General features: G+C 43.2%; 1 protein-coding gene across 1 annotated transcript in view; it reads left to right on the forward strand.

Moving 5' to 3' along the window:
- The window catches only part of sema3bl (sema domain, immunoglobulin domain (Ig), short basic domain, secreted, (semaphorin) 3bl), a gene marked incomplete at its 3' end in the record, with an annotated part of 92,712 nt that overhangs the window by 46,894 nt on the left and 27,723 nt on the right, over positions 1-18,095 (forward strand). The window contains exon 4 of the mRNA XM_080762856.1: positions 10,593-10,712. Coding sequence (XP_080618982.1) covers positions 10,593-10,712 — 120 coding nt within the window. The remainder of the gene's footprint in view (positions 1-10,592; positions 10,713-18,095) is intronic.

An 18,095-nucleotide genomic window follows, 5' to 3' on the forward strand; every position in this document is an offset into this window, starting at 1 on the left:
GAGAGGGGCAGAGGGGAAGTGAGACGGATGGATTTAGAGAACATACTAATAATTCAACATGTGAATGTATACTGTATATTCCCCTGAGAGAGCAAGACAAGACACGTACATGCAGGTCAGTACACACACGCGCTCACATCTTACCATAATACATATTATTTTATTAAAAATGCCATTTTCACTAACCCATTCAGTGCGGAAGCCCCTTTTGGTGGTTTAAACATTATGTTATACTTTTGCTGTTTTTGAAAAATCGTGAACATGTGGCGCAAATCTTTGAATATATATTCTTTCAGAGTAAACGTTTTTAACAATCTTTTAACAAATCTTTGCTTCTGGGGTGTCCCTGGAACAACATATTTTCAGATGGGGGTCTGCAGCCAAATGCAGATAATTCTGGGGGTCCTTGACATGAAAAAGGTTGAGCACCACTGACATAGAAACATAGTTTCTGTTTTTAGAATGTAGAATCTAGTCTAAATGGGTTAGCCAGCCTAACCCTAGCCTGAAAGAGATGTAGAGATTTCTGGGCATAGAGGGGCGGAACAAACTAGCGCTGGAAACGGACGCCGACTCCCTATTGGTTCACCAAGCTGCGTTACCTAAAGATATTAAATCAAGCTGCACAAACGCACGCACGCGATCATGCACGCGTGCGCATACCCAGACCTGCACGCACGCACGCACACATCAACCCCTTGTTTAAACGTGAAAAAAAATAACAAGTAGAGATTGAAATACAGCATGTTCCATTTGGCAAACACATCACTATCCAGATGGCTTACAGTATGAACACTGCATTTCTGTTCCTGTCTCTAGACTATAGAACCCCTGATAATTCCAACCTCAGACCCCCACTGAGGACATCTCACAGTGTCAGCTACCAGGCTATTAACCCATTTAGGCCTGACGTTGATTCTACAGTATATCAGTGGTGCTAAACCTTTTTCATGTCAAGGAGCCCCAGAATTATATGTATTTGGCCGTGGATCCCCATCTCAAAATATGTTGTTCCAAGGACCCCCCAGAAGCAAATAGAGTTAAAAACGGTTTCTCTGAAGTTTGAAATAATATATATGCCCAATTTGTGCCACATTTTCTCGATTTTTCTAAAATATCAGGCCTACAAGCTCGTAGCGCGTGCTATGAGCTTGTAGATCTGCTATTTTTCAACAGCTAAAGCACAACACCAAAATGGGTTCCCGCCCAGAATGGGTTAAACCTAGGGATATGTACAGTACAACTACAGTATTTGGCAGGCAGGCATGTCCAGATTGCCATTGCATTACAGACATACTGTACATTTGTGTCCCATATATACTGTGGAGCGACGTGTTCTTTATGGATCTTCAAAAAAAAATCATATTTTCTAATGGGAAAAATCCACCATGTGAGATGAAAGAGCTCACAGAGACCGTGTGTGTGTGTGTGTGTGTGTGTGTGTGTGTGTGTGTGTGTGTGGTCATTCCTCCTGGCTATGTGCTCCTCTGCTGGAATTCAAGCTAAATGTTGATCGGTGCACTGTGAAATGCTGAGTGTCAATTTAAATCTAAGACGAACCCTTTCAGATTTAAACGAAGACCCTGGATTGTACTAGGATCCCACAGCTCACTGAAGTTTACTTTTCAGTTTGATGTGGTTTATTTGGTCCGTCATTTTATGATGTGCGTGTCAGTCGAGTCAGTCATCAGAGCAGGAAGAAAGTTATTCAAAATGTCAAGATGATGACAAAACCAGGGATGAAAATACAAATTAGTGGTTTTGTACGAGTCAGAAGGAGGAAACGCTGCAATGCCACTTGTGAAAACTTCTCGACTCGACTCAAACAAAAGTAATTACTTTGGCATTGTAACAAGATATTGTCCTGGAGATGTTTTTCTCTTCTGAAAATAATCATATTTGACTGGTTATATACTTACAGTGGCTTTTTCTATATTCGATATCGCTGTGCATTTCCACCGTCCTGAAATTTACAGTGTTGGGTAATTTGTTGCGACTGTAGGTCGCAGATTACTATGATTACTGTGATCCGTCAAGCCACCATATATGGCCATATATGGAGCTGACCTGCTCTGACATTCCATGTTGATCTGACCTCATCAAACCCTGTACACTCAAGACACGCTCCATATATGGCCAGACCTCATCAAACCCTGTAGTTGCTTTACAGTAACATTGTTACAGTTGGTTCCAGCAATGGTAATTACTTGCGCAAGCAGAGCGCTCAAGTAATCGTTTCGCTTGGTCTCTTCGAAGTGAAGTCAAGTTTTCTTCAACGGTGAATCTGTGCCTGGTTTGCTGGGACTAGTTACAACATTACGTCATCCTTGAGAGAGTACATGGTGTGTATATGACGTAATGTTACAAGTTACAAGTTACAAGTTACAACATTACGTCATATACACACCATGTACTCTCTCAAGGATGACGTAATGTTGTAACTAGTCCCAGCAAACCAGGCACAGATTTACCGTTGAAGAAAACTTGTCTTCACTTTTTGGAACCAAGTAACCACAGTATACTGCTAATCAAATTACAACTACATACTCTGTATGTAGTTACTTGCGCAAGCAGAGCGCGCAAGTAATCGTTTCGCTTGGTCTCTTCGAAGTGAAGCCAAGTTTTCTTCAACGGTAAATCTGTGCCTGGTTTGCTGGGACTAGTTACAACATTACGTCATCCTTGAGAGAGTACATGGTGTGTATATGACGTAATGTTACAAGTTACAAGTTACAAGTTACAACATTACGTCATATACACACCATGTACTCTCTCAAGGATGACGTAATGTTGTAACTAGTCCCAGCAAACCAGGCACAGATTTACCGTTGAAGAAAACTTGTCTTCACTTTTTGGAACCAAGTAACCACAGTATACTGCTAATCAAATTACAACTACATACTCTGTATGTAGTTGTAACTAGAACAACTACATACAGTCTGTGCCTGGTTTGCTGGGACTAGTTACAAGTTACAAGTTACAACATTACGTCATATACACACCATGTACTCTGGTCCCAGTTCACAACGATGACGTAATGTTGTAACTGGTCCCAGCAAACCAGGCACAAACCTACGGTTGAAAAAAACTTGGCTTCACTTTTTGGAACCAAGTAACCACAGTATACTGCTAATCAAATTACAACTACATACTCTGTATGTAGTTGTAATGTGATTTGTAATTTGTAAATCTGTGCCTGGTCTGCTGGGACCAGACTACACAGATGACCATTTCTCTTATGTCATCACTGAGAGCTAGTCATACATATACACACCATGTACTCTGGTCCCAGATATTAGAAAAAGTAGAACACGTATGTATACATGTAAAAAATAAAGATCTATATATCATTCTTATGTACAGATCACCTAAAACAAACCTTACGGAATTAAACACATTTCTCAAGAAAATGGTAAAGTATCTATCATCTCCGACTTCCACAATTATGATAATAGGAGATTTCAATGAAGACCATTATACTGAAAAAGATATAAATATAAAGACCTTCATGTCAAGATTAGGCTTTAAACAATTAAATACAAATCCAACTACAGATTTCGGAAGTATTTTAGATCATGTATATTTCAACAAATTTGAAAGTATTATTACAGAAATTGAAGTTAGAGACACATATTACTCTGATCATGATTTAGTATTAATATCACTATAGTACAAAAATAAATTACAAAAATGAAATACATTTAAAACAATTGACAATTTACAATAAGTAATAAAATAATTATACTGTATAATATATTTTAATTCAGTTTATATACCTTTTTTTTTCATCACATATCAATGATTCATTTTTCTGTAAAAAAGTAGTTGGGTAGCAAATAGTTACACGTAATGATTATACATTTCAAACGTTCCTTCACAGAGATACTGAGATGTGATACTTTCCAGCGGTCGAAAGTACTTGCGCGCTCTGCTTGCGCACTAGTAGGCCATTTATGGCCTACTAGTGTGCAACAAGCAAGTATGCACTCGGCAGAGTGCAGTTCTAGTTAGCAACTAGAACTTTAAAAGAACTCTTCTATTCCTATTCCCGTCCTCTGCATCTTCCTTGCAGTGATGGAGGAAGATGTAAATAGATTGAAACAGATGATCAGCCGTGGTGACCCCTAAAGGGAATTAGCTGAAGAAGACTTTAAAAGAGCTCTGTTTCACCCTTGCATACATGCTTTGCGACAAAGCGTTTGTTGTCTTCACCAGGCCAAAGGCATGGGGAGAGAATATGTGTTGTCTCCACCAGGCCAAAGGCATGGGGAGAGAATATGTGTTGTCTCCACCAGGCCAAAGGCATGGGGAGAGAAAATGTGTTGTCACCACCAGGCCAAAGGCATGGCGAGAGAATATGTGTTGTCTCCACCAGGTTAAAGGCATGGGGAGATAATATGTGTTGTCTCCACCAGGCCAAAGGCATGGGGAGAGAATATGTGTTGTCTCCACCAGGCCAAAGGCATGGGGAGATAATATGTTTTGTCTCCACCAGGTTAAAGGCATGGGGAGATAATATGTTTTGTCTCCACCAGGCCAAAGGCATGGGGAGAGAATATGTTTTGTCTCCACCAGGCCAAAGGCATGGGGAGAGAATATGTTTTGTTGTCTCCACCAGGCCAAAGGCATGGGGAGATAATATGTTTTGTTGTCTCCACCAGGCCAAAGGCATGGGGAGAGAATATGTTTTGTTGTCTCCACCAGGCCAAAGGCATGGGGAGAGAATATGTTTTGTTGTCTCCACCAGGCCAAAGGCATGGGGAGAGAATATGTTTTGTTGTCTCCACCAGGCCAAAGGCATGGGGAGAGAATATGTTTTGTTTTCTCCACCAGGCCAAAGGCATGGGGAGAGAATATGTTTTGTTGTCTCCACCAGGCCAAAGGCATGGGGAGAGAATATGTTTTGTTGTCTCCACCAGGCCAAAGGCATGGGGAGAGAATATGTTTTGTTGTCTCCACCAGGCCAAAGGCATGGGGAGAGAATATGTTTTGTTGTCTCCACCAGGCCAAAGGCATGGGGAGAGAATATGTTTTGTTGTCTCCACCAGGCCAAAGGCATGGGGAGAGAATATGTTTTGTTGTCTCCACCAGGCCAAAGGCATGGGGAGAGAATATGTTTTGTTGTCTCCACCAGGCCAAAGGCATGGGGAGAGAATATGTTTTGTTGTCTCCACCAGGCCAAAGGCATGGGGAGAGAATATGTTTTGTTGTCTCCACCAGGCCAAAGGCATGGGGAGAGAATATGTTTTGCTCCCTGTTGGTCCGTCCGTCCGTGTGCAGCTAATTTCCAGCACTGTTGGTCCGGTCACTGCCAAACTGTGCACACACACTCCCTGGATGCCAATTCCGAACCAAATTGTCCAGAATGGCCTGTTAGAGCGCCACCATACATGTGTGCATGGCGGTGTGTATTTTGATGTGTGTTTATCTATGTCAGATTAGATGTATGTGTGTATTAGTGTAACTGGGTCTGTCTGTCTGTGTGTGTGTGTGTGTGTGTGTGTGTAATACTAATAATCTAATACTGACTTCATATGCCCTCACTGCAAAAAAACATGTGGCGCTCGGATTGGACCTCAAAACTCACCAGTAGAAGAAGTAGAAGTCATCATCGGATACGATGGACTATACCATGTGTGCGTGTGCGCGTGCGTGCGTGTGTCTCTTTGGGATGGGATGCAGCGTGTAAGTATGCACACTTTATGCGCGCCTCTGTATCCGTGGGCCAGTATGTGTGCATGATACGTGTGTCTGTGTGTTCTTCACCGATGGTCCTGGCTTCCTGTTAGCGTTATAGAATGTGAGTGCTCTCCAGTGACCGTCCTGTGTTTATACTGGAACCTGTTTCTCCCTCCCTGTCCTCCTCCTCCCCCTGTCCTCCTCCCTCCCCCTGGCTGTTTCTCCCTCCCTGCCCTCCTGTGTCCCCCCCCCCCCCCTCCCCCCTGGCTGTTTCTCCCTCCCTCCCTGCCCCCCTGTCCTCCCCCCCCGGGCTGCAGCTATAGTTCACATTCAATATTTGGACATGGCAGATTTCAGTGGCAGCTGCACTATAGTGGCATGCAAAATCCAGTCCAATGAACTAGCTATAGTGAGTTCTTCTACGCTAGTGGGCTTGTGCAGTGTCGAGCATATCGCACAGGCATCGCCATAGATGGAATTGTTAATGTCTAACGTCAGTCTTTACACTGTGGTTTAACTACATTCGGACTTTTCGACGAAGATATTTGGTATAGAGGGTAAAATGGACCGGACCGAATATAGAGCCCTCATCATCATTTTTCGACCGCGGTCGAGATCATGGATTTCACAATGCCATGCCAGACTTCCCGGTTCTTCATTGCCATCCCCAGTTCCTGCTTACTGATGCACGTGTCCCTAGCGATGACGTCATTGAAGATTAAATGAATAAAAACTACAGATCAAAAGTGAAAACTAAATATATTGAGATAATAGATTATTATTATTCAGTTTACTGTCTAACCCCCCCCCCAGGTGTCCATGGCACAGACATGCTTAACGGTTCATAGTTGCTCTGACCCAGTGGCCCTGCAGGCTAGCTACACTACAGTACTCTCCCATAAAAGTCCCTCCACCTCATGGCCTGGCCGACTAGATGATGAAGACTCCTCCTCGAGGCCCTAAGAGTAGAGGCGTGGTATAGAAACACTTTGTTTGGTTTAATGGAACTGCTCTGTCATCAACCCTCTTCAGCTCAGACCACACAGATGTCTATGGCCGTAACCAAAGTGGAACAGAAACATTATAGAGACAAATTAGATCTCTGAAGGTTTACTCCTGGAGTGTATAGAAGCATAGTTTCTCTCTAACTTGACCCTGTGTTGGACCACACAGAACCATGGAAATAACACACTAACTAGTCAAAAGACCCGTCGGCGCATTGGGTAGAGTTCCTGCCCACCAACGAACTGTCGTTGTGCCAAACACAGTTGTCCATGGGAAGGTCTGTCGCTGGGCTAGTGACTCCCACACTACAGGCTGATCAAGGCGTCTGTTTTTGCAGGCAGAGGAACTATTATAGCTATAGTAAGATCATGTGTTCCTTCACTGCACGCGTTACACTCCCGGTGAAAGTGAAACTCCTCACTTTCGATTATTAAAAAAATTAATTGGATGGTGATTTAAAGGAGTATTTTAACTTTAGAACACTTCGTTTTAATAGCTACTCTGCCTTTTGTGTGTGCACCCCACACAGATTTGTATGTTATTTAGATATTTGTCTGTGTCAGGCCTTTGGCCCGATCGCTGTGAAACTGTGCAAACTCTCCATGCGAACCAGGGCAGAACCTCTGCTCCCAAGGTTTTCACATCGGCCTGTTATAGAACCACATTTTTATATTATTCCTACAAATCTTGTCCAAACATCATGACAATCTGTAAATATTATCTCTATACTTATGTGATCAATGTCCGATTATGGACATTCCATCCTATTTGGCTAAGATTGGCTTCCAAAGTCTGCAGGAATGGCCCATTTTTAACAAAATGCCTCAAATCATGAAGGCAATGTCCAATTGCTGTGAAACACTGCTGGCCCACAATAAGCTACCTACCCTGGCGGAGAGCTGTGCAACGATGAGCATATTATTCTAGTAAGGTTGATATAAATGTTATCAGACATGCCCCCTCCTATATAAGCCCATTGAAGTTGAAACCATATTAGACTCATTGAAAACACACGTCTCCGGTTCTGGTGACCTTCTAAGGTGGGCCGTTCTTTTTCAATTACTTTCTTCCCTCTGTTCATTTTTTTTTTCAAAATAAATATAAAAATAAATAAAAATGAAAAACACATCTCCTTTATGCAATTGGAAATTAGCATAATTATGAAATTGGGAGACGCGGAGTCACATTTCTACTACCTTTCTCTGAGACCGTTTTCTATATGCCGTGTCAAGCCACACACACACAGCAATGCCTTTTATTATACAGACCAGAAATAGACCTTTAGTTGAAGATTCTTACTTTCTGACAGCTCACCAGACCACACAGAGGTCTAACAGGTTCTCCCGGAGTAGGGTAGGCGCCGTTCTAAAACATATAGCGACTGTAAGGTCTTCTCGCTGCCAAGAGCTCTTATGTTCTTCCACACGTAGCTTTCTGTGCCTATTAGACCAGAGTAGCGTGATAACAGAAACCGAGCGGGGAACCAATTCCTGTGCTCAGAGCTTGACCTCTGTACAGTGTGTACGCTAATATCTGCCAGATCACGTAGAAGTCAGTCTCAACAGTCCCAGCGATGTCTGTATTAGGATAGTAGACGATAAAAGGCCACGGGACCTTTTTAGTCAAGCTTCAGCTACCCAATGAAATCATTCAACTGCTAATGTATTACAGAACATCAGCAGAGAAAACGCCACATCAGAGTTCCAAGACATAATTCAATGTTTCTTTTTTAAATAGTTCTGCCAAAACTGTTAATGTTGTGAGTTCCCTCAGATCGCTTCCCATCAACAGAAACATGCTCTTGTATTACAAACCCCATTTTTAATTGGGGTAATCTGAGTGATTAATACATGCTTTAGCTCTAAACTCTAAGCTCTAATATTTTTGAAAGGATTTTAGATTTTAATTATGTCTGGTTTGGAGACGGGAAAGGGAGAGTGGAGATGACACGTGAAACAGGTCTTGAGAAACATTGTGAAAACCCTTGGCACTGTGTGCAAAACTGTGATTACTTGATATACTAGCACTAACTGGCTGAGTCGCCAGGCCGTTCCACGGCACGTTTAATAAGATAAATCATTCGTTTACCAAATGTGGTTATGTTTGGCTAGAGAGAAGAACCAATTGGGGAAGAGTAATATTTTTAACTGAGGCGTTTGTCTTCGACCAGTCCCATGGTTTACAGAGCGACGTTCCACAGCACTTCAGGAAACAATCAACAATGGTTAAGTGGCCAAGCTGTCACTCTGACTGATGCCATAGGCCACACAGACAGATATATAGCATGCACACACACATACACACACGCATACACAAATATAAATCATAAAAATGTTATTCATGCATGCACCCACACACAACAAATACCTTGCGATAATACATACTGTACCTAATAAGACTTTCTTGAATATATTAGTTTGACCTTGTCACCTTAAGCCAATGACACTTAAACTAACCTCTGTTTAATCTTGACACCCTTGCACAGTTAAATCCAGGAAACGGGATGTGCTCGTGCCCTTTACTTCCTCGATATACTTCCTGTAAGCTCTCACAGAGTCAGACAGACAGACATGTCTTGACAGTCCCTGCTTTGGGTCTCGTCTTTATCGTTTTTTGTCCGTCTCTGTTGGTCTTTGAACTTCAGTCTGTTTCTTATATAGCCTGTCCTTATCTTTTGACTCTGCTCCTTAGAGGCGCTGTTTACATGTCTCTTATATGTCTCTATCATAGCTCTGTTTTTATATCTGTCTGCCTCTTTCTCTCTGTCTGTCTGTCTGTCTGTCTGTCTGTCTGTCTGTCTGTCTGTCTCTTACTTTTGTCGAGTCTCAATCACTCATGATAATGTACAGTATTTCCATGTTCTCTCGCTCCTTGTCCTAACCAAGCCGTCTCTCACGTCCAGTCATTGGTGGGAAACCTGAATTTATTTGAACTTTATCCATGGTTTCCCAGATAAAACTCATTCTACAGGGCCAAAACTTTACTCTTAGGCAACTTTGACTCATTTGGACACCTCCACTACAATTTATTGGAATTGTTTTAACCAGGGCCTTTTGACTCAAATGTGAAGTCTTTTGGAGCAATAATGTCAGGTTAAAGTGTCCGGCAATCCTGGAGATATGTGGTTCTTCCATGACAGTGGAGTTACTGTGTTTTCATCTTTCTATTTTAAAGCTCTTTTCCTTGGCTTTCATCACCGACATGTGGGATCAATAACCCTTTTTAAGAAATTGTTTTCTTGTTCTGTTCAGAGAATCCCTCAAGCCACGTTATCGGGCCTTGGATGACAGTTACTGTTGCAGTGTGTGTTTTGATTTATGTGTGTGTGTGTGTGTGTGTGTGTGTGTGTGTGGGTGTGTGTGTGTGTGTGTGTGTGTGTGAGAGAGTGTGAGTGTGTGTGTGGACACATGTGCATGTGTTTGTGTCTCACTGACGACTGATGTTTGTTGACATTGTGCACATGTTTCCGCTGTTACCTGAAAGCCATTAGTTTTCCACTTCAGTTGAACTTCTATGTGGTCTTTATTATGTGCAGCTAAGCCACATGAAACTCATTCAAAACACATGCATCAAGTGAAAATAAGAAATTCTTAATCAGGACCTCAAAGCATTGCTTTAGGAGACACACACCTGACTCGCACGTTGCGCACACACACACACACACACACACACACACACACACACACACACACACACACACACACACACACACACACACACACACACACACACACACACACACACACACACAAACAATTGGTTGTGTGGAGAATGTAGTTGGAAAGATGACGCGATCTATATTGTCTGTAAACAGATTTTGTGTCTGTGCATATATGTGAGTACATAGATTTGTGTTTGTGTCTGTGAGTGATACACTCATGAGTTTGTTTGTGTTTCCTCTCCCCCAGACGGAGTGTGCAAACTTTGTGCGTCTGCTCCAGCCCTACAACCGCACCCACCTGCTGGCCTGTGGGACCGGGGCCTTCCAGCCCATGTGTGCCCATATCTATGTTGGTCACAGAGGAGAGGTAAGGTCATATACCTCCTACACACACACACCTCAGTTCAGTTCAGAGAGATGTACAGTAGCTGCATGTTGTGGCCCAGCAACACCACGACTGTACACTCGGCTGGACCATCAGGCCCTCTGCATCAGTGTTTCTCACACATTTTCATGTCAAGAAGTTTTTCAAATATAGCAAGTCGATCCGACACGTTGTGAGCTTGTAGATGGGCTATTTAGCCCCCCCCCCCAAAAAAAATCCGGCCGGCCGACCCTTAAAACGAAGATTCTGCCCTCCCTCCAAATGTAATAGGGCTTGTGTGTTAACGCGATTCCTCTAAACAGTGCTCCACCAGGCCACATACTTTCAGCTGCGCGGTGAGGCCCCGGTGAGGCCCTGAGTGCAGCCACTCAGCTCCACTAGGCCACATACTTTCAGCTGCGCGGTGAGGCCCCGGTGAGGCCCTGAGCGCAGCCACTCAGCTCAGTGGCACCGTGGAGTCACGCTTGGAGCCTTTTTTGACAGAGCTTTTGTAATGAAAGGGGCCATTTAACGCAGGCTGAGGGCCAGCTCTTTCACCACAGTCCTCCAGAGCTCAGCCCAGTGTACTGCCCAGCAGGATGGGGGTCAAACTGGCCATGAGGACTGAAAAAGGAAAAAGGAAATACGACAGAGAGGTGGGAGAGTGCCAACTGTTGAGTGGAAGGCATGTGGGTCCGGGTGCGTGCATTTCTGTGTACGCATGCGTGCACACGTGTGTCTGTGTACTGTGCGTTTGTACTGCTGTTCTTTGTGAGAACCAAATGCTCACCACGAGAATAGAAAGGTTAGGTTATGGTTACGCATTTAATGGTGAATTAAGTTTAGGGAATTTACAATTGAACGCTACCTTCCATATCTTTGGATGAACATTTAGTGAAAATATGCATTGTGATCTTGCAGCCCGGCGAGTAGAGGGATGTCCCGATCGTTTCCGATCCCGATACCACAATTTCTGTGTTAGCCGATCTGATACCAAATTCTGATACCAGTGTTGTGATCTCATGTTGAGTTTATAGCTATCTAGCTATATATCTCGTGTTGTGTTTATAGCAGACTCCTCACTCAAATGTGCACAACTCGAAAGCAAACTCCACATGCCCCAACATTTTATTTACCTGCCATAGTGTCCCATAGTGTCCCAGTTACCCATGTATTGTACATGGATTGGTGGTTAGACTGGCATATTCGGCGATACCGATATGACCCGATATGTCAAATTAGGGGCGATAGCGATACTTTTCCGATACCGATACAGTATCGGGACATCTCTAGTTTCTAGTGTAGAGCCTGTGGGAACTCGATCTACCAAGTAGAGGGTCTAAGAGTGTTTAATGTAATCAATGGGAATGAGTAGAAAGCCTTCAAAAGAAAAAAAGGATGTGTGTGTGCGTGCGTGCGTGGGTGGGTTTCTGTCTGTTCATGCATATAGGAACGCATTGTTTGTTATAGCTCAGCGTTTCTGTCACTCTGTATCTTTTTATCCATCTGTCAACCTCACTGTGGTTTTAATGTCTGGGCTTTCAGACATGCGATGGAAACACAAATGAAATGGAGTGAAAAAAATGCACAGATAGAGTACACTTACAACAATATACAATGGTCAATCTCTGTGGTGGCTGTACGTGCGTGCGTCTGTTCTCTTGTGTCTCCCTTTTGAGAGAGAAAGAAAATTAAATCCAGGGTTGGCGTATGCATGGGGCAGCGGTAGGCCGCATGGTTGCGGTTATAGGACATGTGGAGAAACAGGCCGGCGGAGATGCTGGCGTTGTGGCTCTATAAGCCTAGCAGCTCACCTCCCTGGATTGTCAAAAGGAATCTGTGAAAAGTGAAGGAGGCACAGTCTCTGCCCTCAAGGTGGCTTTTTTATGTGTTCCATGAGCGAGAGAGAACGAGTTAAAGATGTGTGTCTGCTTATATACTTTGTCGTACGAAGTCACAATCCATCGCGTCCACGAAGCGTTGTGGTCTATAGATCGACTATATTCAGACTGCGTCTGACTTTGAGACCACCGCTTTTGGTACAAAAATTGCTGACTGAGATCTTGCGTGTGCGTGTGCGTGTGCGACCGTGCGTGCGTCACACACCATGTATTTTTCACGTAGTTCCAGTCTCACTCTGTGGGACTCCTGTCCGTTTATTTAAGCAGTCGCTCACAGGTCCAGAACCAATCATTGCTTCTGTTTGTCTGACCTCTCCCCAGGGAGCGAGGGTCATGACCGCTCGGACTGGACCCTGGGTGGGATGACCCTTAACCTCTGCAGTGTTTCATCTCCGTTAAGGGGAGACGCACGCACACACATACACACACACACACGCACACACATACACAGGTACATCATAATTTCGTCTGTTGCTGCTTTTCATAGTTTTCCTCTATATGTCTGTCGACATGTCTGTTGGCTCTGTGTCTGTTTGTATGTCTCTCTGTCTACCTTTTTCACATAGGCTTACACACACATGCACACGGCACACACACACACACACACACACACACACACACACACACACACACACACACACACACACACACACACACACACACACGTATACACATACAATCAGGGGTCCCCATGGTGAGTGACACAGCTGTCTGAGCAGCATCAGAGCTGAGCAAATAAACCACTGTTTCAATGACAGCATCCAGAAATCCAGGCCTCCCACACACACGCTTGTCTCTCTCTCTCTCTCTCTCTCTCTCTCTCGCACGCTCACGTGCACACACACGGTATATAACTTAACTTAATATGCTCGCGCGCAAATTATACAAATAGTAAATACGATGACAGACATTCAGGGATAAACACCCAAATCAGCAATGATATACAGGTTGATTCAGGCCTGCACGCACGCAAGCATGCACTCACTCACTCACACACGCACGCGCGCGCGCACACACACATACAGTATAGCCTATTTAAATAATCATTTAGGGAACTGATGAAAGATATTAAAAGATTCAGAGTTTGAGTTGATGACAAATTAGAGAAACATAATGTAAGTGCATGCATGTCTCTCTCTCTCTCACACACACACACACACACACACACACACACACACACACACACACAGTGAAAGTAGAAAAATACAGGCTGACACAGATCAAAGCTAAACTATACTGAAAGATATCATGAGAGATGTGATAATTCTGCAGTACTTTTCCAGTGCTGTTTACTCTTCAACATGCTAAATATGATATTTCATCTTGTGATACAGTACTTACAGTAGTATATTAGGTAGCACTTGCTGCATCCCATAAATACGTTTAGATGACGGGGTCAAGCCAATAACAATTAGACCTACTTGCAGTGTTGGTTCTTTTTTTGATGAACTAGTTCAGTTCACATTTCCAATGTGATCCAAAAAAGGAACTATTGTAGTTATTTTTCGTTTTTTTATTATTATTTTATTATTGCCACATGCAGCCCATATAGGAATAAAGTCTGCTATTGGGAATGAACTCCAAACTTTGGGAAATTGGGATTAATAAAGTGACAACTTTTACAATTATCCCATTACCATTTTCCAAATTAATTCCTTATAAAAAATTACATTTTGGAAATAATATAATTCTTAATCCTTTTCCTTGTCTTTTATGGGTACACTTGTGAAAGCTGCATGCTTTTATTGTGACGGCAAAAGTTTCTGAATGTTCTCCTGCTTATCTCCGCGTGCTGAAAATAGCTGATCTGCAAGCTCACAAGGCGTCGTGGACGCGAATCATTGTGAGCTTTAGATCAGCTATTTTCAGCACGGAATACTTTGTACGACAAAGAATAAATCATGTATTGCTGTCTGTCTGTCTGTGGGAGCTGGAGGGAGATGTATTTTGTTGGCCGTTCAAGGCGATATGGACATAATACCAAACAACAAGTTTCATCAGTGTTTGGGTCGGGAGTCGGGATGTTCTGTGTCTGCTGCCTGTCTGCCTGCATGACAGGATCATCATGCAGTTGCGCGCTGCGCGCTCCAGTGAAATTGTACGGCTGAGAAAGATTAGTTAATTTGTGTCGGATAAGGACTTATTGGTTCCGCTAGATATTAAGGCCTGTTTAGGGTGTGTTTTAGCAGGGGATTCGCCTGGAAGGATCTATGGAAACACTCACTCTTGAACGAAGTTGAACGTGAAAAAGTGACGTTAACACACGCCAGAAAGGACCGCGTTCACAATGACGTTCATCAAGCAGTACGTTCAGTTCACGTTCACCCTAAATATGAACACGCTCATGAACGATCGTTCTTTGAACGCGTCCGGGTACAACACTGCCTATTTGAATGAATTCAGTGGTCAAACTTGAGTTCAGGGAGGGAGGATTAAAGGGATTGTGACATAAAAATAAGAAAACTTCAGACCCCAGAAAATCCACTGAATGTTCAAAGTTTAGGTTTTTTGGGTGTAATTGATGTCATAAAACCTAAAATAAAGGAAATTTTATGTCATGAAACTTTTAAGTGTTCAGAGACATTTCGACAGAGCTTGGAATTGAACCAGGGACCTTGTGTCGCCCAGGCGGCCTCTCTACCCATTCAGCCATGAGAGAACATAATCATTTATAGCACACTTTTCTATGCACTACGTGCTTACTCAAAGCGCTCGGTGCTCTTCAGCTACAATGGTCCATTCATTCATACATTGGGAGGATGTCAGGCCGGTGTCCTCCTATCACAGATGTATTGGATTTGACGTTAGATTTTATGTTATTGAGATTACGAAACTTTTCTGTAGGGAATGTGATCACTAAATGTCACTATACCATAATACTATAAAATAATAACATACATGACAATACAGTGTTTATAGGCAAAGGGAAATAAAAGGCAATGATTGTCTTCAGCTGGGATGTAGATTGTCGGGAGTCAGAGGGGGTGAAATCATGGATGATGGGAATTTGATTGCCTGCAAGTCCTCCAGAGTTGGATAGCATGAAGGATAAACAAACATAATTCTTTCTCTCCTCTCTCTCTTTCTATTCTCTCTGTCCCTTGTCCTCTGTGAGTTAATTGTTTCAGTCTCTCTCTCTCTCTCTCGCTCTCTCGTTATGTCTGTCTGTCTGTCTGTCTGTCTGTCTGTCTGTCTGTCTGTCTGTCTGTCTCTCTCTCTCCCTGCTTGTGTGGGCTAACGGTATTTTCCCCTCCTTGTTTAGTGTGTGTTTATGTGTCTGTTTGTGTGTATGCATTATTGTGTTGCACGTGGAGGACGATGTGAAAACTGGTCATTTTTCCCGTTATTGTTTCTTCTGATGTGTGCACGTCTTGTTAAAGACCACCAGACATCTACTTTGTTTGATCTTCCGTTATAGTTTGTTTCTCCTAAGTATGTGTTTGTGTCTGGTGTAAACGATCGTTCAGGACTTTGAAGTTGCTTTATTTAGCCTTTTCATTTTCTTTCTTTCATTCCATTTATATCTCCATCATTCAATTCTCCTGTGTTGACAGATGTTCAGGAGGTATTGTGGTGGTCGAGATGGAGAGAGAGGAGAAGGGGCAGAGATGAAAGGAGGGAGGGAGCTTCCCATGCTGTCCCCAGAGAGAGAGAGAGAGAGAGAGAGAGAGAGATGGGAGATGGAAGAAGGGGAGCTAGGGACGGTGGGAAAAGGATGGAGGTGGGGAAGACGTGAGGGGAAAAGGAGGTTGGAAGAGGCACGCATGTTGAAAGAGGAGTTTAGTTTAGCTCTGAGAGGAAGAAAGACGAGGGGAGCGAAAGAGAGAAACGGAGGGGACATTGCGCGTGCGTGCTTATGGTGTATTAGGCTTGGCAGAGAGAGTTTAAGAGCATCTCTCTATCTCTGTAAAATAATAACCACAGCTGGGCTGCTGTATGGTGATACTGTACGCCTCACTTACTGTAGGTCTCTGTCTTCTTTCTCCATTGTGTGTGTGTGTGTGTGTGTGTGTGTGTGTGTGTGTGTGTGTGTGTGTGTGTGTGTGTGTGTGTGTGCGTGTGCGAGCGCATGCGCTGGTGGCTGGGTGGGTTTCAGTTGCCATCGTGGGTTTATGTGTATTTGGTTTGGCAGTATGTGAACAAAGTGACTTGGACAGTCACTAATCAGCTACACAGGGAACATCGTGATGCACGCACACGCACACGTAAAGAGTCAACACACATTCACATAGGAGAGAGAGAGAGAGAGCTCTGGAGGGAGGGGCGCTCGGCAACCAGAGAGCAGGAAGAGGTGCTGACAGTTTGAGGATGACAAATGGACGAGCCAAAAATAGTCGTTATGGAAATAAAAAAATGCGGCGGAATGTGAGCAAATCAGAAACAGAATGGACGAGATGACGTAAAAGAGAGGTGGCGAAGAATATGGAGGGGAAATGTTTTACGCAACCGCTAACCAGAAATGAGTGCTGTTTATTAATGGACCCCTCTTGAATCAATTTCAATTCAAAGGAGCTTTATTGGCATGAGAAAACATATGTTTACATTGCCAAAGAAAGTGTCAAAATACAATAAATAGTAATACGGTTGAAAATGCGGAAAGTATATAAAGTTGGAGGGGGTACAGCGTTGTGTAAACAGAGCTATGTCACATTGCGTTGTTATACACAGTAATTGTAATACAAAGTACAACAAAGTAAAGTAATACAGGTTATAGGTTTTAAAACATTTTTTTTTTTTTTTTAATAAATAGTAGAAACACTGCTTACACACAGATTTGAAAAAATATATATAAAATAGGGAGAAATAGACCAAGAGAAGAGGAGAAAAGATTAAGACCGAACAAGAAAATGTATGATGGAATTATATGAGTGTATAAAATGGCAAGTGGTAGGCTATGCATGGAAAATACTGACATTGTCTTTCGGCTACTCCAAACTGTCACATTGTACAGAAAACAGACATGAAATATTTGGCCAAAAAATATCTGTCGTACTGAGGACAAGAATCAGGTGTGTGTGTGTGTGTGTGTGTGTGTGTGTGTGTGTGTGTGTGTGTGTGTGTGTGTGTGTGTGTGTGTGTGTGTGTGTGTGTGTGTGTGTGTGTGTGTGTGTGTGTGTGTGTGTGTGTGTGTGTGTGTGTGTGTGTGCGTGCGCGCGCGCGATAGCGGAAGGGATGTTTTACTGGAAAGACTATAAAACCAAGGAAATCCAGTCTCACTTTGATAAAGGGGAGCGGACTAATGTTATTCAAACTATTATTATCCATGGTCACCAGCAAGGTGACATGTGTGTCTGTGTCTGTGTGTGGAGGACTGATGGAGGGAGGGAGATCAAACTGACGTTGTCATTTTTCATTCTGTTGATTCCATTAAAGAAAAGGTAAACATAAACTCGTATGACAGTGTTTCGCCACAGTGGTCTCAGTGAGCATCTGCTTGAGGTTTTGAACACGCGCCGTGCGCTGGTGCACGTACAGAAATTAGAAA

Source organism: Protomyctophum bolini (assembly GCF_963924005.1).
Source record: "Protomyctophum bolini genome assembly, chromosome: 5".
Taxonomy (NCBI): domain Eukaryota; kingdom Metazoa; phylum Chordata; class Actinopteri; order Myctophiformes; family Myctophidae; genus Protomyctophum; species Protomyctophum bolini.